Source organism: Lepisosteus oculatus, chromosome 4, assembly GCF_040954835.1.
Source record: "Lepisosteus oculatus isolate fLepOcu1 chromosome 4, fLepOcu1.hap2, whole genome shotgun sequence".
Lineage (NCBI taxonomy): Eukaryota > Metazoa > Chordata > Actinopteri > Semionotiformes > Lepisosteidae > Lepisosteus > Lepisosteus oculatus.
The window spans coordinates 18,524,843-18,546,602 of record NC_090699.1 but is presented as its reverse complement, the minus strand read 5'-3'; the positions used below and the strand labels follow the sequence as shown (position 1 = coordinate 18,546,602).

Below are 21,760 nucleotides of genomic sequence, written 5' to 3'. Positions count from 1 at the left end.
ACAAAAGCAAGATAGCCTGTCTCACAGTTCTTCATCATGGACAATTAGGAAGTGGACCAGAAGGGAATTTGGAGGTTATAATGACAAGCCTGCAATGACCAATCTGTTATATTTTGCATAACAGCCCTTGATCATTATTGACAGATAAAGATTGGGCAATTAATTGCAAGGCATTGGATCGAGTAGCAGTTCAGACCATTATTAAGTATTCCATGTACATTATTTGATTTTAAACTTTAAACATTGCCTTTATAATGGACAGCAGGGGAAATTCTCCTGAAAGCCTTTTATCTTGCATTTTGTTGACTTAACATGAAAAATTGTTACAGTGTTCTTACAGAAGGCTAAGAAACGCCTTGCAATAATATATGAATTGGAAATCATTTTCAAACGTGTAAGGAATAAATTTAAACCTGAAAAAACATGAATAAAGCAATTCAAGTCATCATTTACAGTACGAATATTTGCTCTGAGAATGAACTGTTTGGCCCTTCAGAAGGAGGGAAGTGAAATAAGTGCTGCACAGCCTAACAAGATTAAATGAGAAGATAAGTTGTGAAATCATAGCTACAGAGGAACTAAAGAAAATAATTGTTCAGAGGGATGATGTGAAAAGAATATTTAGACCTGCGTGAAAAATTTAGATCTGCACTGACAGGCTGTACACATTTGTGTGGAGTAATTTAGAGAGTGGAAACTAATAAATGCCATATCCTTAGCTGTAAATGACAGGGTTCTTATATTAGAGCAGTCCCAGGGAGCTTGAAAAAATTGCTTGCTTGTATGCAATTGCTTTTATTTAGAAGAAAGAGGCGGCCTTCTTTTGGAGTTCAAGTCTTCCTGTAATAAGGCTCTTCTGAAGCCTTATATTAAAGCAGAGGTGTCACAGTGGAGAGGAGCAGTGTTTTCAGAATGGAAAAAAAAAAGCATCATGGGGATTCGGGGGGCTTCTGCTTATCAAACTATTTATTTTCCTGCTGTAGGGGAAACAGAAATTTAAAAATGTACGATGACACACGTCCTGGCAAGAGCTCTAGAGCTCCAGCACACAATTTCTATTGGCACAGCATGTGTTTACAGTATGTCACCGATATCACTGACCAATATCCTGAGCACCTCTCCCGAAATCGCAACGCTGAATGACCTGCACCTGAAGGAAAGACACGTCTGTTATTCTTGCTTCATTCTTGTATTAAGTAAAAACACGTATTATTTAGAATGCCCAAATATACTATATGTTGGAGAATATATTTTGATATTGCAATATACAGAAAGTAAACCTATAATGGCCTCAACAGAGAAGTTCTGAATAACTGTAGAATATAGCCAGTGGGTTTTGACAACATATGGTATGTTGTCAAATGACCAGTTAAAAACAAGCATAAATAAGATCTCAGCATTTTTCTTTTCATGATAGTAGTGTTAATCATAATTACCACTTTTCTAATCCATACGGTTTTCCTGAAGCACAATCAGGTAGTTTGGATTGCATTGCCATAAGCGGGGGTCATAATTATACTATTTATTTTATTTGTCTTGTGCTGTATGTTGCATGGTGTTGCACATGCTCTCTAGTCTGCAAAAAGCTACAGACACCAAGATAAGCTTTGGCTAAATGAGCCACTGTTGCTCTGGCATGGACCTTTACCTTCTGTAATCTAAGGTTGTAAACACACGTTTATTTACTGAAGCAAAGAGAAATAGAAAACTCAAGTGTAGTGGGTTTATTCTAATATCAAACAACAAATACAAGTAGAAAATACAAGTAAAAAAAATACATGACAGGTTTTCATGAAATGAGAAATGCTGTCAAAGAACAGTAAGCTTTATTACGTTGTTATTGGGAATGACCACCCCAAACATGAATATGGTAATGGCGTTTTTGACACTCGACTTGGTCGATCTCTTTCACGGCAAGCTCAATCACTCTTCCTGTGAGGCCAGTTGGTGATGTAAATTTGCTACTCTTTCTACGCCACCTCGGAAGGTCTCGAGCCTACAAAAATGGAAATTTCATCTTTCAGATGCCAGCAATACCCCCGAACAACCTCAAAGCACGCAGAATGTTTTCATGGAGATGACAAGTTATGGTAATTCTTCTTAAGTGGGGGCTTTTTCTTCTTGTGTAGTAGTACAAAAAAGTGTCATTAGTGGGGCACAACTAAGACAGACTAGTGATGGCCAATCTTTGCCATGCTGATGAGCCCTAATAAGAGCAAGCTGTGCGTGTCTTCTAACCTTGACTTTATACTGTTTGTACAAATAGCAGAATTAGAAGCCTCTTTAGACAGTTGTAATTGTAAAATTGCAAAAGCTCCTAGCATTGTAATATGGCAAGATCTCTTAAAAGACACCATAAGCCTGATACAAATGATACACACATATGCAACATGAATGCTGCAACATGAACGCTGGTGGAATTAACCTCTATTTGTCCCTTAGCAGCTTGTACACTGATGCAGTGCACTGATCTCCATTCTTAAATTGACATACATGTGAGAAATGTTTATCGTTGCCTTGAATTCAGAACAGTTTTGTCTGCTTTTCACTTTTAGATTGAAGAGGACACCTGGCAGAAGTACTACCTTGAAGGAGTAGCCAATGAAATGTATACAGAGTATCTGTCTAGTGCCTTTGTGGGCTTGTCCTTTCCTACGGTTTGTGAGTAAGTACACTATGTAGACCTTTTTTAACATAGATTACAAAACCCACTACGGGAAGAATGAAATCACATGCCTTGATATAATTCTGGGTGATATTTGTAAACACAACATACACTGTACATTTGTATTTTTGACCACATATAGACTTTTTTAATATGTCTGAAGGATTAAGTTTATTCTTTGCTTCAGGTAAACAGGCCTAATGCAGATTTTCTAGGCAGCAGTGTGGAGCTGAGATCATGGCTCTGTACCTCTGTACACTGTCCCAGTAAAACATGCAGCATATAAATGGTTATCTTTGTCAATTAAAATTGTGTTCTTAATGGATTTTCCTAGTAAAAGAAAGGAGAAGAAAAGGGTGTATTTACTTATTACAAGTTTCTTTTTCCAGACTGTGTTACGTGAAGCTGAAGCTGTTGTTGATAGCCATCGAATACAAGTCTGATAAAAGGGAGAGCAGGTAAGATATTTTATTCATTTTAAACTTCATTGGATGTTACAAGAATAGTATGGACAGTTTCCCTTCAGAGGTAGAATTATCTAAAATATTACAGTTCATTTTTTTATCTTGTAACATTCATTTTTCAGTTTTTCTCAGGTACAATTGTTTATTTTTGTGTTGCTGCTTGTAAACATTTTGTAATTTTCCAGAATTACCAGCTCTGTAGTCCTATGTATTATTCCTAATATAAATAACATGCAGTGATATTGATCTAAAATATCAAACTATATTCACAGTAGGTTGTGAAAAGTCTATATGTTTCTGAGCACAGGTAGTGTGGAATTTTAAGCAGGAACTGTAGCTGAGAACACAACTTTATTACAGAACATACCCACTCACCACTGCTAATGAAGATGTGCATGTTATCTAGAGTTGTTACTGGTAATACTGTCAAATTCACTAAAGGGTCATTACATCACTTAAATTCACTGTAACCCTATTGATGTGAGCTTCACTCTGAGACAATATTGGCCTCTCATTAATAGCGTTACTGTGACATTTTGTTGACTAAATCCTGAACCATGATAACTATTAACATGAAGTACTATGTTTCAGTCACCTCAAATTGCCGGATCCCACCCTTTCACTATCAATACCTTTGTCAAGTTCTGCTGTGTATAGAAACCTTATTTAATAATTCTCTCCTGCTGTGACCTGCGCAAGAGGGACCCTAAGGGAATTTCCAAACACCGATATCTGAAAGACTTTTCAATATACAAATCAATGAAAATGACTTAGTCGTTATTTTTCTCCTTAGGGGTTGGGGAAGTTTTTCAAAGAATATTTTAAGTACTTCTTTAAACACAAATATGTGGGGGGTTTTTTGGGCAGTAGTCTAAATATTAACTTGAGACTATAAATCATACACAACACAATTATTTTGTGCTAAACAGCAAAGCAAAAAAAAAAGTTTCTTTTCAAAAAAAGATTTATACAGTATATACATATATATGTACATATATATGTACTATAAATACAGTATATATCCCAAAAACCTTTTGTGTTTTATTCCTGTGTTGGCAAATTTCAAGCCTTTGTTTTGGTTTCATTTAATTTTTCTATTTGTTCTGTTGTTTTTTGTCTTTGTTGTTTTTTTGTCTTTTATGTTGTTTGTATTCTTCAGAAAAATAAATGCGGGGAATTTTGAACTTTTTTGGTTGAAACATTTCATAACGAGGTTCGCTAATTGAAGCGTAATACTAATTATTTTCCTGTTGAAAGGATCTTAAATGTATATGAAGTCAACATTAACCTGTAGGTCGCCCCAAAACCATAGGTTTTGCAGTTTGTGAACAAACAGAGAAGTTCTTCATACAGATTTAAAATCAGTTTCAATGGGAAAGAACCTGCTCCTCTCTGAGAGATTGCCCTTCATTTAGTGACACTTCCTATGAAATGTTGCCTCTTACTTTCTGTTCAAATTTCCTTATCGCACTGTTTGATTTGAAATTTTTTTTCTTGTTGTTTGCAGAAGCCGAAAGCGGTATGCACTCTTCGTTATCTCTCCTACAAACCTCAGCCCTTCCTTCACTACTTTAGATCTGACAACTTCAGGATTAAATCTCAAGGATAATATTCCCCCCAACCTGGCCAATATCTTTAGTAGTTTTATTTTTATTTCTGTGCCTAATGCACTAACTTCTTTGCAGGCAAATCAAAAAGAGAAAAGGGCAGTTTTTTACTGTAATGACACTGCTGGTGTATCCAGGCAAATATCCCCCTCCATTTTTTACTTTTTTAATTTCGAGAATTTGTCTCACGTTCGTCCGCTATTTCGTCACCTGAGGTGTTTTTTGAGTGTCTGTCGGCTGTTGTTGTCTTCATTCTCTTGTCTAGCCTGATTCTTTTCCCTGTGTTTTTGTTCCGAATGTTTTTTTATGAAGCAGTACTTCATGTTCTCATAGTTTCATTTCACATATCTCAGCCAAGAAGCTACATAAATGCTGAGTCGCTTTTGTGTATCAGCGAGGTTTCATTTTTTACTATAAAAATAATGTTTTCTTAGTTGTTTCTTTTGATGAATACCACTGTAAACAAAGAACTTAAGTTCATTTCCATTGTACTGCACTATACTTCTTATGAGGGCATGTTTTTTTTTCTTCAGTTTTAATATCAAGATATTTTTGGTTGTTCTTTCACCATGTTATTTTAATTTTTTTTGCATTGAATGATAATATAAAGGCATGGAAGCAACAATTTTGTTTCGGCTAACCCCTGTTTTGATCCAGATTGTATTGCTAATAAGTTTCAATTTTGTGCAAAACTTGCCGTAATTCACTTTCATTCCTGCTGTTCATCACTGCCTTCATTCCATGTGTGTGCTCTCGTCTCCCAACCTATATCCTAATGCCTGTGCGCTCCTGAGTAGATGTTTGTAAAGAGAGGTGACTTCCTGTCAGTTTGGTGTTTAATGATCCAACTGCAGAGAAGTTACTGCAACAGTTAGCATCTACATGGTCTGCAGTGTTTGCATCTCTTCTCGTAGATGTGCCGTTTTTTAATTCTCGACTCGGTAACAGCATGCTTAATAGAGTGTAGTGTGAAACGGCATGATGTGTTTCTTGTTTCCCAGAATATGAGGTTTTGTCACCGTTTATTTTACTCTAAATTAATTATTCAATTAAAAACTGGAAATTCAATTTTATCTTCAGAAACTGACTGAAATATCTCATCATTCCATTTACCTGCATGCAGAATATTTGTAAGAGACACAAATATGTATTTATTTAAGTACCTTAGTACAAATCTCAGATTTGGGGAGCAAAGTTTGTGATCTTGCACTGGTGTTCTCTTATTTTCTTTTCTTATAGCATGTGGTTTGTGATTGGATTCACTTTTTTGTTTAATGAAATATCTCTGGAGCCCAGAAGAAAGAGTGAGAATAATATCACACAACATTCCTGCATGAATTAGTTCTCCTCTGTATTTGCCTTAGTTCATGTGCATCTTTGAATGTATGCAATATTTAACAGTAGAAGGGATGACTGCATATGCATGATCCATAAATTGATCAATACATGAAGCTATAAGTTTTCACTTTCATCTGGGCTCATTTACCATAGTCATAGACATGGTTAGTTTTACTGTTTGATAAATGTCACAGCTGCCGTAGGTTAATATCATTGATGATTCCTTTTTATAGGCAACCATTAATGAAAACTGTTGTTCAGTCGCGTTTCAGTCTAATTAATGGGGAATGATACAGTGTTTCTATAGGTGCTGCCTCCATACTGCCAATTGACTTTTGCTGTAAAGATTTCTGGTTTTGGGTTTTTTAGGTGTTTAGATGTTTAGAAAATTATTTTTACCTAAAAGGAAAAAGAACGCTTTTTAGAACACAAGCAATATGCAACATATTATCTCATTCCTAGGAAATAATGATTGCAGATGAAATTAAAAACCTTCAAAGAATTAGATTTGTATGGAGAATAATTTGTTATTTTAAATTATTACATGCCATTTAAACAGTACTCTCAGTACTCTTGGGTTCAGAGGGAATTTTAAAGTTTAATTTTCATATTTGGGTGGGTTCACACAAAAGTTCAAAACATTCTTTTTTTTTAATTCTGAATCTTAATAAATATTTTAAAAAATACAAGGGATTATGAGACATTTTTAAACCAGTGGTGGAATTTAACGTATTTTATTTTTCTGAACTTAAAAAATTAATTGACTAAATAAGATAAAAAACAGATTGACAACCGTCTCTGCATGTAAATAACATATTATTATAAACTACCATTGCAATTGTAGAAAAGCTGATTGTTTGCAGTTTCTCATTGAACTCAGCCTTTATATTATGACAGTACCCTATATTATAAATAATTTTAGGTTTAAGAAACGCTAAACAAACATTTTGTATATGCATATCTATGCACATTCATATTTTGATTTGGCATGTTTCTAGGTCCTGGTATGTGTCAAATGAATTTTGCTCTTTATTTTGCTTTATACAAGGTATGGCTCAGCCAAACCTTGCCATTAGTCTTGCCTTGGTGAAGATGTGTTTACAGGGGTTCAGGACAAAACAAAAGAAGCTGAATGTCTTACTGACTGACAGTCATCATTATTGTAATACTCTGTTGAATGCATTTGATGTACAGTGTTTTGGAGTTCTAAATAGTATACTACTGTATGTATACTATCATTATACAGTGTTACTGTACATGCATTAATTCAGCTCAGAATTAAATTTAGAGTAAGGTTTTAAGTATGGATTTTAGTGACTCTGCTGTGAGATCCTTAAAAATACCAATCCAGCAGTCCTGCATTTGTTTCAAAAGATTGAAATGCCTTCAACGAACAGCTCTTTCAATGTTCCAACTGATGGAGCATCACTCTGCCAAAACCTGCTACTAACACTTTCATATCCGTTAACACCCAGCATTCAGTGGTATCTTGGTACAAACGTCTGAGTACAGAAGTATCAAGGATCAAGCCATTTCTGTATTTTGTTATCTTCAGATAAATGTATCATATATTTGTGTGTACCATTCCTCTTGATTAGAACATGCGGTGGTTAATTATTTCCAAAAGGTGTAATGACTGTGATTTTCTCTCTACCGAGCAGCATCCTTATTAACCCTGGGAACCATGTGAAGATGCAAGAAGGTACCTTAGGATTCTTTATTGCCAGTGATGCTAAAGAAGTGAAAAGGTAAACTTGTGCTTGACTGGGAGAATGGAAAGTCGTAGAGGTGTGGAGTAGTGGTCAGGGCTCTGGAATCAGAATTGGAAAGTTGTGGGTTTCAATCCCAGGTCAGACGCTGCTTTTGAACCCTTGACTAATGTACTACTTCAGTCTGCCTGTTCTGGGAAAATGCCGGCTCTTCAGTGGGCTAAAATATACAGTAGTTGACTTGGATAAAAGGATTAGGCAAAATAAGTTAATCATGCTAAAGTGAAGATGCTGGCGTGTTGGAAGATTGTTGGTTTGCTTTGTGCTCCATTAAGGAGTTCAGACAGTATCTTGTTAACGAATAAGTAATAAAAAACACCATCATAACTCCTTCATAAGCATTGGTCAACACTAAATGAGGAGGTGCTTACACTGTAGTCCTTCACAACCAGGTGTGCAATTGACATTACAGGCACACAAATATTTATCACCATTCACAGTGTCAGCTGAAAGCTGAGGGCACGACTCCAGATACGAAGTCAGGTGAAAATGATGGAAGACACTATAAAGGACTTGAGACCTGACTTTTTGCAGATGAAGCTCAGTAGCAGTGGTCCTGATGTGTGTTTTGTTATATGGTTTTTATACCTGCTGTGTAGTGTTTATGAAGGAGTTATGATGGTGATTTTGGGGTTAATTCAGGTAAAACATCAGGATTCAGATACTTTTGGCAGCTCAGTGTGGAGAACTTCCACATGCAGGAGACTTCACAAGGGATGAAATGATTTAGGATCCAAGTAAACTCAAGCATTTCCGACTGCACTGTCCACACCAAGCCATAGAGATTCGAAAAATAATTTCTCATTTGCTACAGTAGATAGTTATAGGGCGTGGTCATGCTGGAAACTGTTTTGCATCTTAGAACATGTTGTCTATTCAGAAATTTCACATGCATTTCTATCTGTTCAGTTGGTGAAGCAGTTTCTGATTGTGTAGTGGGGCTGCAGGCTGATAATGGGTCACAGTTCACCCAGGTGGGGGGAATGAAAATGCTATATCAATGGGAAATATCAGTTATCAGAAGTTATAAGAGACTTTGATTCTTAATCACCACTATTAATAATTAATGTTTATTAATTATGATGTGCTTTGTCATTTTTTCTGTTGTAGCAGGCAGGTGGTATGAGTGTTTTAAGAAAACTGTCAGTGTTTCCACTGTGTTTCTTTAGGGCATTTTTCTACTGCAAAGCTTGTCATGATGACATCACAGATCCCAAAAGGATTAAAAAGTGTGGCTGCAAAAGGCGTAAGTTCAATTTCTCTTTCCTGTTTCAGAATGGGACAAGAATTGTTGAAATTGTGTATTTCTTTAAATTTCAGTGCTCACAAATTGTAAAGCTGAGGATGATCAGATTTAATATTATAGTAACAAGTCACAACTTTTATGAAAGAATGCTTTCACAGGACGGTTTTGTATGCCTGAAATATTTTGTTTTTTGGGCTTAATTTTAGGTACAATCACAATGTTTACAATGAAATTGCTTTTATGACAAAGTTCTTAAACACATGAAACAAACACCCCTTACACACCATGGCCAGGACCTGGAGTTAAAGAACTTTGTCATTTCTGTCAGTGTCATAGCATTATGGATGAGACTTAGAATTAAGCTTCAGTGCTGAAACATTCAGAGAGAGAGAGAGTGTTTAAAGTGAAGCAGCCACACATCAGCATGTTAATGATGTGATGCCAAACAGATGTAGAAATCAGATGACGTGATTAGTGAGGCTGAAGAAGGAGGCTGTCAGAATCCAACTGCTTCTCTTTGAGAGCAACCTAGGTAATGTTACTAGTCAGGTGGAAATTAGACGCGTGTGTTTCAGAGCCAGCAGAAACACATGGAAACACCTTATTGCCATTTCATCATTTTACTGTTAATATCATCTATGTTAACTCAGTTCCGGAAAGGATTTGTACTGAAGATTTGCTATGGTTTTGTCTAAATTACCCTGTTGAGCAGTGTTTATATTTAAAGGTGTTAGAAAAAGCAGTTCTTTCAGCAGACGAATTTGAATCTAAATTAAAGAATCCATCTATTAGAAATTTGTGACAAAAATACGCGAAAGTATATTTTCCAGATGCTCCTTCATCTGGACACAAGTCTTAATTTGAAGGTAATGCAAAATAAGAACAAAAGGTTACAATTTAGATGGGACCATTCAGCTCTCCTAGTACATTTGGTATTTATTAGTGAACTAATAAAAGAATGTCATCCAGCCATTTCTTGAAACACAAACTATTGAAAGAAAACTAAACCAAAGGTTTACCAGTCTTGAGCACTGATAGTCATGAATAATAACATTAAGAAACGATTTTTTAGTATTACGGAATCTCTGGATTACTGTTCCAGCAGAGCTAGCATTAACATTAATGTAGCAGTGTCACATTGTTATTACCTGACCTACATAGCCAGTCGCCCAAACTACTTAGGCCATGTATTAATAATTCAGCTTAAAAAATACCAAGGCTGTAAAGGCCAGAGATAATTACTTTAAAGCAGCCTAAATAAACAGTTACAGAAAAACAAAAATCTACTGTCATTTTCTCATGTCAGCCTCACTTATTCATTCAGAACTGTGGAAATCTATGTACTGTATACAGTAAGTAGACCTTTGGTTTCAAAATGTTTCATGGGAAAAAAAATAATTATATTGGGATTTCTATCCATAATGCTGCGTATGTTTTTGTAGCAGCGGTTTTTGTTGTTGCCGTTATGTTTATTTTTTTTTAATGATTAATGTTGGCAAAATAAATATGTATATACAGTATGCTATGTTCTTATGGGGAAAAAAGTCCATTTCTTTTATGAAAATTTGTGTTGCCAGTTTTATGACCATTGACATATTTTTGATTTATTTTTTCCTTGCTGCCTTGGAACACGACACTATATTTTAACTGCACACTGATAGTGATATATTGTGAGTAAAAACGGGTTCCCTGTTCCCAGACTGCAGTCCAACTGTCTTTCTTCAGCAGATAGTTTCTATCTATGTTGCATGTACCAGTGTAGCAAACACATCCCTCCCACACCTGTCATCTCTATACTGTCCACAGATAAAAAAGAATACAGCAGTACTCTGTGCAGAGAGAATAACACTTGATTACAAGTCAGAATATGAATCGAGTCCATTTCACTAATGGGTATCTTCTGCTTTGGTTAGAAAAATAGCAGACAATTGCATGGGAAGCAGTGGAAGATAAATATTCCTAAGATTTCAAAATGTTTTCAGTTAAGCCCAAGCTTACAAACAAAAGCTCTTCGTAATTCCAGCCCCCCTCCCCCCAAACAAAAAAACAAAATTAAGCGGTGACGATCTACAATGTCAAACATAATGGATTGATATTGGTAACATTAGTCATGGATTTAGAGTAGCCAAGAAAAGAAAAAACTGCAACTTGGGCCGTTTAATTTCATCTGCCTGCTGTCAGAACCAATTTTGCATGCTGCTGTATTATTTAGAAAGCGGAAAGTGTTCTGTGGGAAGTTCTTCAAATTCTTGGACTTAACGAACAGCGTCGCCAAAACACAATCAAAACAATCTGGTCCTCCTCTTCTGCTTCAAGGCTCTCCCTGCCCTGGTATTTTGCATAGCTTCTTTCTCGTATTTAGGGATCATCAGTACTTGGCGAATTGAAATGACATTGTCCCCATTTCAATTCTTGATGGTAGTTGGGCCCTTTTTTACTCACTGGCCATGAGTATACTCCTCAGATTATCTCGTCACTGTTGAACTAGCTGCTGTACAGCAACTTGCCACTAGATGTCCCCATAGTTCTACTGTTAACTCCTGTGATATCTGAGAGCATATACACTGAGGTCCTCAAACCCTTGTTTCAGGAATGCAATCAGCCGACAATACTGTTACAGTATATTGAACAGTGCAACAAAACCAAGCAAGCTCATTTATTTCATAGTGCTGTTCCCTTCCTATTTTGTTTTACTGGTTTTTCACACTTCTCCTTTTAAATATTTTGAGGAAATCTAACAATATGTATACAGTATATGAGAGGTATATTGATCTGATAGTGTAATTAATATGTTAATTATTATATATTAACCTAATTGGTGTTCCAGTATGATTGAAAGTAGATTTGATGAAGAAATTAGAACAACTAAAGAACTTCAGGTCTTCATTAGTAAACATCCACTGTCACTGTTGATAGCATTCTTGGTAAATGAGGTTGGTTTTCTTTTGATTATTTTCTTCTTTGAGGATTCAGTGCTGGGTTGTGTGTGAAATCATTTAAATCATAAAAACTCATCCAGTCTTGTGGTTTCATTTCCCTACATGTACATGTATTTCTGACTAACATTTCAACATCCTGAGCTCTTTATGAATGTAAAATGAATGTTCAGAAGTAATGGGTTTAAGCATGGTACCTGTATTATTTTATTTTAAATATCACAGTCTTATTGCTCTTATTTGATTGCTTACACTGTTTCAACACGTAAAGCAATTAATTTGATTCTTTATTATTAAGGTTAAATCCTCTTTTCTGCATGCTAATGATTACTAATTCAAATAATTATGCATGGTCTTATAAGAACAACAGTCCCTGAAGGCTTTGTTTTAAAGTCATGTCTTGTACCGAACTCTCTCTCTCTCTCTCTCTCTCTCTCTCTCTCGAGTGGGGAGCTAAATTGGCCACTTAATTTGGGTTCATTTCCACAAACGCAATTCAAAAAGCTGTTTTTCCCTAAAGATTGTATTTCTTTAAAAAGTGTCAGACTCAATTACCGTTCGTTTGCAAAACAGCTCCATGAGAATGAAAACCAGGGACTGTTACTCCCCAGCATCACAGCATTTTTTTGCTGCACTGTTTCACTACAGTGCCCCTGAGTTTTTATGCACATCTTTTTTCCTGCTGTGCAGCAAGCAAGTATTGCTTTAAAACAGATTTGCAAAAGTTTAACCCTTCTGCTCTTTGCTACATCTTGTACATCAGTTACAGAGCGGCACAATCGGGCAACAACGGCTGGTTGTTTGAAAAAAATTCAGCATCACTGTGCAGTGTACAAGCTGATTAATTATTCAATTACAGATCGACAAGTCAGTCACAAAATGACTGAACTCACCTTCCAAATTTTATCTCGCTGAGGAACAAAACACTTTTTTTCCTCTAATGTACGGTCACTTACAGAACAAACTTGCAGAGCTTCAGAAGTGTAACTTTTACATTTTGACTTTGCAGTGCTTTTGGGGGCTGTCGTGAAATAACTGGATTAGTTGATTATGGAATGTATAGTGTCATGCGATTAACAGGGCTGATGCTGCATGGTGGATACAGCTACAAGATCCTGATAAGATGCAAATCACGGAAATGTAAAATCAAAGGAGAGTTCCAGAGAAAATGGGGTTTGCAGCCGAAGATATCATTCATCCATTACCCTGAATGCCCCCTCTCACTGTCATATTGTTACCCTTGCTTGACCGATATTAACATGAAAGGCCTTAGAACAGAGCTTGACCCTGGAGATTGATACCTTCCCAAGGCCCTTAAAAACACACACATTTGTATGGCTCAGTTAAATGGGAAGACCTAAAAAAACAGTCATGTCTGGGGAAAAAAAGGACAGTGTTGTTGATTTTCAAGGTACTGTATGGTGTCTTAAAACGATCGAGATGCAGCTTTAAGGTAAAAACTGTGAACATTGTTTGTGTTGTTACCTTTCCTTTCAGACCCAGCTGATCGGAGGGGCTGGATTTGTAAACTACTTCTAATTGTGAATATCTGTAAATGAAAGCAGTGTACATCTGTGTTCCCCAAAAGCATGCATTCTCCCATTCATTAAAAAATGCTTTGTTAATCTGTGAGTCCCTCCACTTTGTGGAGATGGACAGTCACATCTCCAGATGGGGGTCAAGCCTGTGACCAGTCTCTCTAAGGCCTGCACTTTTCCCCTCTGAAGTTACCTTCCGAGTGCCTGGTTAAGTATAACCTTGCCATTAACCTGCTGCTTTTCCTTTCCTCTCATCCAAAACATGATTATAGCCAAGATGTCCATCTACAAAAGAATGAAACTGGCATGTTGTTTTGATTGCGGACGCTCTGAGCGTGACTGCTCTTGCATGTCAGGCAGTGTACATAGTAACATGGACACCCTTGAGAGAGCCTTCCCACTTTCTTCTGTCTCTGTTAATGATTGCTCAACCAGTTTACGTGCCTGTAAGTTTGAACACCAACACATGCTGTTCCGTGTTTGTGATCGTGGCGTTATCCGCGTGCTTGTGTTGTGCATTGTGGATTCATAATTTACTTTTGTTTGGCAAATTGTGGCTATTGCTTTTTTTTTGTTTATTGGGTACTTTATTTTTGCTTTATAGTGTTGTTGCTTTGTGCGGCTTCCTAGGTTTTAGGTCTGTGATCCAGCATGCTGTACCAGTGAAACAAGTGTTGTCCCAGTGTCTTTTTGTTTTGGAGTGGTTCTCTGTTTGGTGTATATTTAGTTTAACAACAAGCACAACAAACTATTGTGAAAACAGCTGACAAATCCTGGGCAAATGTCATGTGGAAGGAAACCACCTGTCAAGTGGTTTATGTACTGTGTTAGTTTAGGATAATTTACAGGATGGGGATATTTCAAGGTCCGTTCAAGCTAGCAGCTAACATTTTGTCTTTCTTCTGTGTGCTTCCAAATCGAATTCAGGTTCCCAGGATTTCCTCATGGACTTTGACTTATCCAAGGGCTTAACAATGTTTAACCTCCATCTATCCCGAAGTTTTTTTTTTTAATTGCAAGGCCTTACTGTAGAAGATTCACTTCTGTTTTGTAACTCATTGTCTTATTTTATAAATGTAGAGTGCTCCACATTTTTTAGACCGAGTGCCATACACGTGTCTCTTTAAAAACTGGAGGAAATTTGCTAAAGTAACAAGTGGCTTGGTGTTAATGAGTATGTTACAATTCAAAATGAAGCACAGGCGTCAAGTTGAAGTTACAGTTAAAAATAAGCCATTCATAACATTTTTGTAATTGTGTATAAAGGTACAAGTTCATCTTGCCTTGTACACTTTTCAGCATACAGACACTCAGGAGACAGTTGTAAGCCTTGTCAGTTCACTTCATGACTAGAAGCATATTCCTTGGCTTTCCCAGCCTTAAAGACAATACCGTAGTTCCACTTATTTTTCATTTATCTTAAAAAGTCCTAAATTGTTTGGTATTGTCTTCAGAGTTAGAATTGTACGAAGAGACTCCTTTGAAAATGAGATAATCTCCATGCAGTGTTTTTCCAAATTCTTTTGTAATGCGACAACATGTTAATGGTCCCCATTAGAGTAGTGTGGGGGTGGTAATCATGCAGTGCTTCGGTATAGTTTGGTCCTTTCTAGAGAGCCATTCATTTTGCTGGAAAGCTTTAGATTAATCTATTTCCTGTTTTGTGAATGATGCAATTTGGCCAAGGAAAACAGAGTAACAAGTGAAAGGAAAGAGGAGCACAGAGACATTGCCTTATAATCCTCTTCAAGAGGTTCGCATTTCAGCATCCAGGCTTTAAATGGGCATGATTTAATGTCTGAAATACTTCTGTTCCTTCAGCAGCTGTAATAAAACTAGGATACAAAACCACTGACGCCAACATAGCAGCGAGTTGCAAATTCTCAGTAGAAATGTAGAAGACTTTTGTGTTTGGCCTTTAAGACTGTTTCTTAGATGCACAAACTTTTGTTTGTATTATTTTTTTTATTGTTTTATGATTTGTTCTTAAATATTTTTCCTCAATGGGGTAATTTGAAGTCAGATTTGTACCTTTAGTTGTTGTCAGCCCAGTTCTCTTACACTGCCATAGAAATAGCACATAGGGAATACACAAAAAGATTGCTCTACAGTTAATTTCCTTTCTTGTATTGCTTAAGTACAAGACTGTAAAGCATCACCGTCATATTTTGAACAACTTCAGTTCTGTCTTTTTCTCTTTGCTTTCTGTTACAGAAAAGACAGAAAACATGACAGTTCTTTAGGTGATTTGCTGTTAACCTTCAGTAATCAGAAGAAAAGTCAACAGCCTTTATTTTAATGCCTTGTGTACCAATGCTGACCTGTCTTACTCTATTAGAATCCTAAAGGAAAATCATCTGGCAGAACTTCAATTGAAATCATTCTGTGATTTTAGCAGTTTGATAGGTCAAATGACTTAAGCAGTCAGCTACTCAGAGGACAGTGGTGAGATGGGACCTTTCATTAACCATGAGCAGATGTGAAATACTAAGTGTTTGTCAATTAGAAATGGCAACAGCAAAGCCCCATATCAAAGCAAGGTCAAATCAGCAGATCACATTTCCTCTTGAAAATTCTTTGGTCGTTTTGAAAATCAGCCTGAATTAGTGTCATCTCTGTGCTGATGGATGGTGCCCTTTGTCTTTTATTTTGGTACTGTTCTTTTTCCCTGGGTACTCATTAAAGGTCATTATATCATTACCGAGCTTGCTGTGCTTATAGCCCCCTGTAGGACTGGACTTGTGGCACTTGAGGATTGCTGTTTCAGAAATTCCTTTGAGGGTCTTTTCTGTGCATGTTCATATTTTAGTGTTTTATTCTGGATGTTGTAAATCAGATTATGAAATACTCTGTGCCTAACAGTTGTATACTTTAGCTTTAAAAATGATCTCTATTAGAAATGTATGACACCATTTATTTAACTCGCAAATATATAGATATATAAAGATATATTTTCAGTCTTCCACAATTAATCTTTATTCCACACTCTCTTGGTATCTAGTAGTCTCTAAACTTCTCATTAGTTAATATTAGTTTTATCTATAAATGTAATACTTAAAAAAATACCTCATCCTCCTGCAAAAAAAAAGATGAATACCTTTACTTATTTTTTTAATTTGCTATGTTCTGGAATTACTGGTTACCATGGCAGACCATGGCAGATTTGCATTTGAAAATACAAACTGCTGTAGAGATTAATGTAAAACACTCTTCTTGTAAGTCCTTTACAGTGAACCGATAATAACCTATCTGGTGGGACTCCTTTATGTTCAGCTAGTATTGTGTGTTTTCTCCTTGAGCAATGATTTACAGTAGAGGTTTAAACTTAAAGTATAGCTCAATAAACTATCAATAATCCAGGGCCTCATACATTAGCTGGACCTAAACAGACAGTTTTATTTTTATTTTTATCGTAATCAAGCAATGCAAAATTTATAGATTTTAGATGTGTATACATTTTCACAGATGAGGGAAAGTTTCAAAGTATTGCACATTTTTATTGTCTTTTTTATTTCATTCACTTAATTTGATGAACCGGAGCAGCTTATTCGAATGTGACTAGGCTGAATTGCTATGGATAATAAAATAGAAAAGATTCAGATATCCACACTTGTCCCTGCATGGAGGAATTTGCACATACTGTACTTATGAAAGCAGAGAAGAGATTTTCCATGACATGAGAAACACAGATGTTGTTGAAATAAATACTTTTCCAGGGGATACAGTAATGTCCCAATATATATGCTATGACACATGCTGTACAGTAGAGTTATTATATTTCAGTAAGCACGTATACCTATTGGGAAGATGTAGCTTTCAGATTAGTGCGATTTAAATTCTGTCTTGTTGTGTTCCTGCAGCAGCTGGAGAGTGTAATGGGTTTCCATACAAGCTAAAGCATAGACAAATATTAGTCCCTTAGAAGAGCTAATAGAAATTAGATGCATGAAAGGCAGGCAACGATTTTTTTGTACCCAAGGAGGATCTGTACAAAGAAATGTCATTTTACAAGAAGCAGGATGGAATACAGCACATACAGTTGCACCAGTATGGAATAGGGGACTTAATTGGGTTTTGTAGCATTGAAACAGACAGCAAGTATTTCGTTTGCTATGAAAAAATCAAAGTAGAAATACGCAGAGTTCAAGCTGCTGATGAATTTTGCTTATATATGATCCTGAACCACCGAAAACTGAATATGCAAGGATTTAGCTGCACTGCATGTGGCAAAATATTTGAAAGAATTAAAGGCCATCGTCCTTCTCCCAGAGGTTTCATGCAACCTGACATCTCAGAAGCCCGGCTTCCTCATGTTGCTTTCTCGCGCGCGTTTGAATGTATTCTCATTTCTTAGATCACAATGTTGAGTCATATAGATTTAACAGCAAGCATCTTCTTAGGAAAAGAGGTCAGAACATCTTTTCATCTCTTCAGGCATCACTTTCCTGCAGTTTTTTTTTCTGCTCGGGTCACAGAGAAGTGGCTCGCTCATGGATTGCAATGATGGGAACAAGCTAGAAAAGATGCTGTCTGCATCGAGTGGAGTGAATTTAGCAGAGGGCCTTATGCAGGGTGACATGGAAATTATGTTTGCATTTTCATTTCCTGAGCGCTGCTGGTTGTCATGAAACTCCCCCTGACAGTTTCTTACCACCAGGCAGCAGATCCCTCCTCTCTCCTCCGCAGTGCAGGACAGATGCTCGCCAGTTCGCTCCCGAGCTCTTCTTGTGCTGTCCGATCGCAAACGACAGATGCCAGGGCCAGCGTGGCTTCTAGTTGAACATTTTTGTCACAGTCCTGCCTTGAGCCCAAACTGTGACCTTTACTGTATGAAATAAAGTACTAATGAACAAGTGGAGTCTTGATCCTAACCAGGCTCAGAGCAAATTCTGCAGCACTGGCTTCCCTTTTGCAGTCCACCTGCATTAGAAACATTTTCTTTTCATTCGGGGCTGGATGAACTTTAGGCCTCTCAGTTTGAGAAAGCTGACTGCTGCTGAATATCACACGCATGCAAGAAGCCTTTACTTTATTTCAGCAATTACCTGTTGTGGATGTAGCCCTTGGCGTTGTTTTAAACAATAATTTGAGTCTGCTTCCTGCCATGGGACCTAAAAAAATGTCAAATATTTTATTTGAAAATCATCCGTTATTGAAATTAAAGAGAAAATATATTTGATCATTTTTAGAATATAATTTAATATATTTGTGTGCAAATATATAATTGGGGATTGATCATTAGATAAAGTTATTAATTGGAACAATTCTCTTAAAAAGGTTTCTTGATTTTTTGTTCTAGGGCTAAAAAATAAATTACGATATTATTTCAAAGTTCTTTAAATGATGGACTTTTGTTTTTTGGTGATTAACCATATGTTATTCGTTCTGGAGAATATACAAATCAGAAAAAAACAAGCGTTTTTTTCATTATGGGACTAGTTTAATAATAAAAATATCAGTTGTTCGGAAAGCACTTAAACAGAATCAGAAGTTTTTGTGTAAACAACTAAAAATCTTCTTCCCTGATGAACCAAAAAAAAAAAAGATACACGGATAAAAAAGTTTTCTCTTTTTCTCAAATCTCTTCATTTTCCCTTACTGTGTCTCTGTTTAGCATCAATTCATGAACCTCAGTGTTTTCATTATATCATACATTCGGTACATTCAGTCATGCCCTATTCCAAACCTGGCTTAAAGAATGAGCTCCTTTTTCTCAACCTAGCATTCAGTTTCCAGTGATCTTGCTTATCATCTTCTCCAATGCAACACTTTTCTTCCCCGTAACCTGTCACTGTCTTTGCATTTTTCTCAGCAAAATATAACTATAACGGATATATCAGATCAAGTAAGTCTCTCATTTGTTTCTCTCTTCTTTTCTGTGCATACTCTGCTTTCCCTTTCTCATTTAGCACCTTCCTAGTAACATGTTCTGTGCTCTCTTTGTTTTGCGTTTAGTACTGTAGTCTGCACATGTTGTCCTTTTACTTTCCCTTTGGTGAGTAGCGTACCCCCTTTACCTGTTTGTATAGTGAGGAAGAAACACGGTGAAGTCACTGTTTGACTGGAGTTTTTGCTATTGAACTCATTATTAAGTACTGTTTTGTTTTTGTTTATTTTAGTCAAGTAAACACCGGTAAAAAAAGAAAAAAACCCTTAAAGTTACTTTAGCATCTATGCATGACATAGATAAGTAGCAGTTAAATGATTTTGTATATATGTGAGAAGAAAGGTCTGAGGAGTAGATAAGATACAGAACATGTAAAAGCATCGTGCTGTATAGTCATGAAAATTTATTTGTACCATCCTACCGTGAACAGCAGATGGGGCTAGAACTCCAAGAAAATAGGACAAGTAAATTTTGTAAAACTCCAATGTAAAACTCCAATTTGAGTGCTGTAAAATTGTAGTCTGCTAGTTTAGAATGTGTTTGGTGGTACACATTCAACTTTATTTTATTTACAATTACATACATCAAAGGTTTTAAGCCTGCTCACAATCCTACACTTTATAAATCCTAAAATTTGATTGTAGATAGTAAGGGATATTTGCGTTCTTGAAGCATATATGCAGTGTCTGTACTGTACGTGTGTGTATGTCAATGTCTATTTTGAAGCTAGGTATGAATATCTGAAATCTGTGCCTCTGAATATACAGTAATATTTTATCCAAGAATGCTTTAATTTCTCTCAGAAAATAGCACCTTGTACAAATGTAATCTTTTTTTCCACAATTACTGAACAAAAACCTCATGATCTGTTCAAAAGTGTAATGCAGATCAAATCAGTGAAAGTGCAAAAAAAAGGTGTTAACTTTTAGGACATTTACCAAGCATCATGATTTACTTTGGCAATCCAGACATGAAATGTCACATTTGTTCCCTAAAATCTTTAAACGAAATTTCAGTAAATCAGCCAACAAAAAGAAAATCAGCAAGTGTTGGGGGGGTGGGGGGGAGGCTTAGAATAAATCTCTAAATCAAAATGTTATGGAATTTTTCCATTTACGTCTGTGCTTGATAAGAAGTACATCACAAACTCATCATTTGATTTGCAGTTTAGGAAGAGACAGCCGCCGTCTGGATTATTCTAGATCCCCAGTGAAACTGCCACTCTGTGTATTCTCAAAGTAATGCTGTACATGTTTGACAAGGGGCAGATGAATCCAGGAGTTATCAGGGCAGGGTGTAAATCTATGCGGCAGCTGACGGTAGAAATAATCATCCATATATTGCTCTGAGCGAGTTCTGGAAAGGGTTGTACATGTTTTTTTCGTCATATACTATTTACTGGTTAACCCTCTTCCCTTTCATCCAGAAGTTATTCAAGCTGAATTACACAGGCAGAACATGCTTCAGCCTAGACAATTACTTAGAAAGGTGAATGCCACCAGGTGTCTCCAATATCTGACTACAGCCCTGCTGCTAAGGACCAGTTTCAAAGTGTGTTTTTTTGTGTGGTATTCACACAGGAGGCCGGTTTAAATAATTTATTTTTTTAAAGAATGGAGAGCAATCTGCATCATTTTTTTGTCAACTTAAAATATGTAGAAAGAAATAATTAAATATATGTTTATTTACAAAGTGTTTAGATTCTGCAGGATTTTTAAAATACAGATCATTTTAGACGGATGCCTTTGTTTTACAGTGAAAAGCAGTTTGGTTAAGCATATTTTTAAATAGCAATATATACATATGCCATGTAGGCAATTTAATTTTAAAGATATTTGAATTGTTTATCTTTCTGCTCTTTCATTTTTAGCTTTTTCATAGAAGAATGCCCACTCTTAATGAATCCAAGGTCTAGTTTTTAATAAATAATTTCATTTTACTTGTTCGGTATGTAATGGTAGAATCAGAATTGGTAAAGCTATGTTCAGTATTTTTAGACCATAAATTGTGAACAGCAATGAGCCCATCATATCAAAAGTATCAGTATACAGTGAGATCTTCAGTGGCATTTATAAAAGCAAGGAGCGTATTGTTTTATAAAAACTATCGTTTTTAATGAAAAAAAAATGAATGTATCATCTATGACATAAAAGACTAAAACACTTAAAGGAAAACAATAAAATTGCCATATTTATTTCTCAATGCACATATGAGGTTATTATTAAAGCTAGTTTTAACATATTGCTGGTAAGCCTTAACACCTTTTGTTTTGTGGTATGTACATTATACAGTGTACAGCGAATATAAAAC

General features: G+C 36.1%; 1 protein-coding gene across 22 annotated transcripts in view; it reads left to right on the top strand.

Annotated features, from left to right (window-relative positions):
• Window positions 1–21,760, top strand: part of kcnma1a (potassium large conductance calcium-activated channel, subfamily M, alpha member 1a) — a 206,354-nt gene that overhangs the window by 139,151 nt on the left and 45,443 nt on the right. For 8 of the 22 annotated variants that reach the window (XM_015346286.2, XM_069188892.1, XM_015346303.2 and 5 more), the window contains exons 15-19: window positions 2,556–2,665; window positions 3,055–3,123; window positions 4,637–4,648; window positions 7,736–7,822; window positions 9,013–9,089. In XM_015346286.2, coding sequence (XP_015201772.1) covers window positions 2,556–2,665; window positions 3,055–3,123; window positions 4,637–4,648; window positions 7,736–7,822; window positions 9,013–9,089 — 355 coding nt within the window. Of the gene's footprint in view, window positions 1–2,555; window positions 2,666–3,054; window positions 3,124–4,636; window positions 4,649–7,735; window positions 7,823–9,012; window positions 9,090–13,835; window positions 14,010–19,375; window positions 19,409–21,760 lie in introns of all 22 variants that reach the window. The other 14 variants (XM_015346306.2, XM_015346313.2, XM_015346312.2 and 11 more) reach the window with 6 other exon arrangements.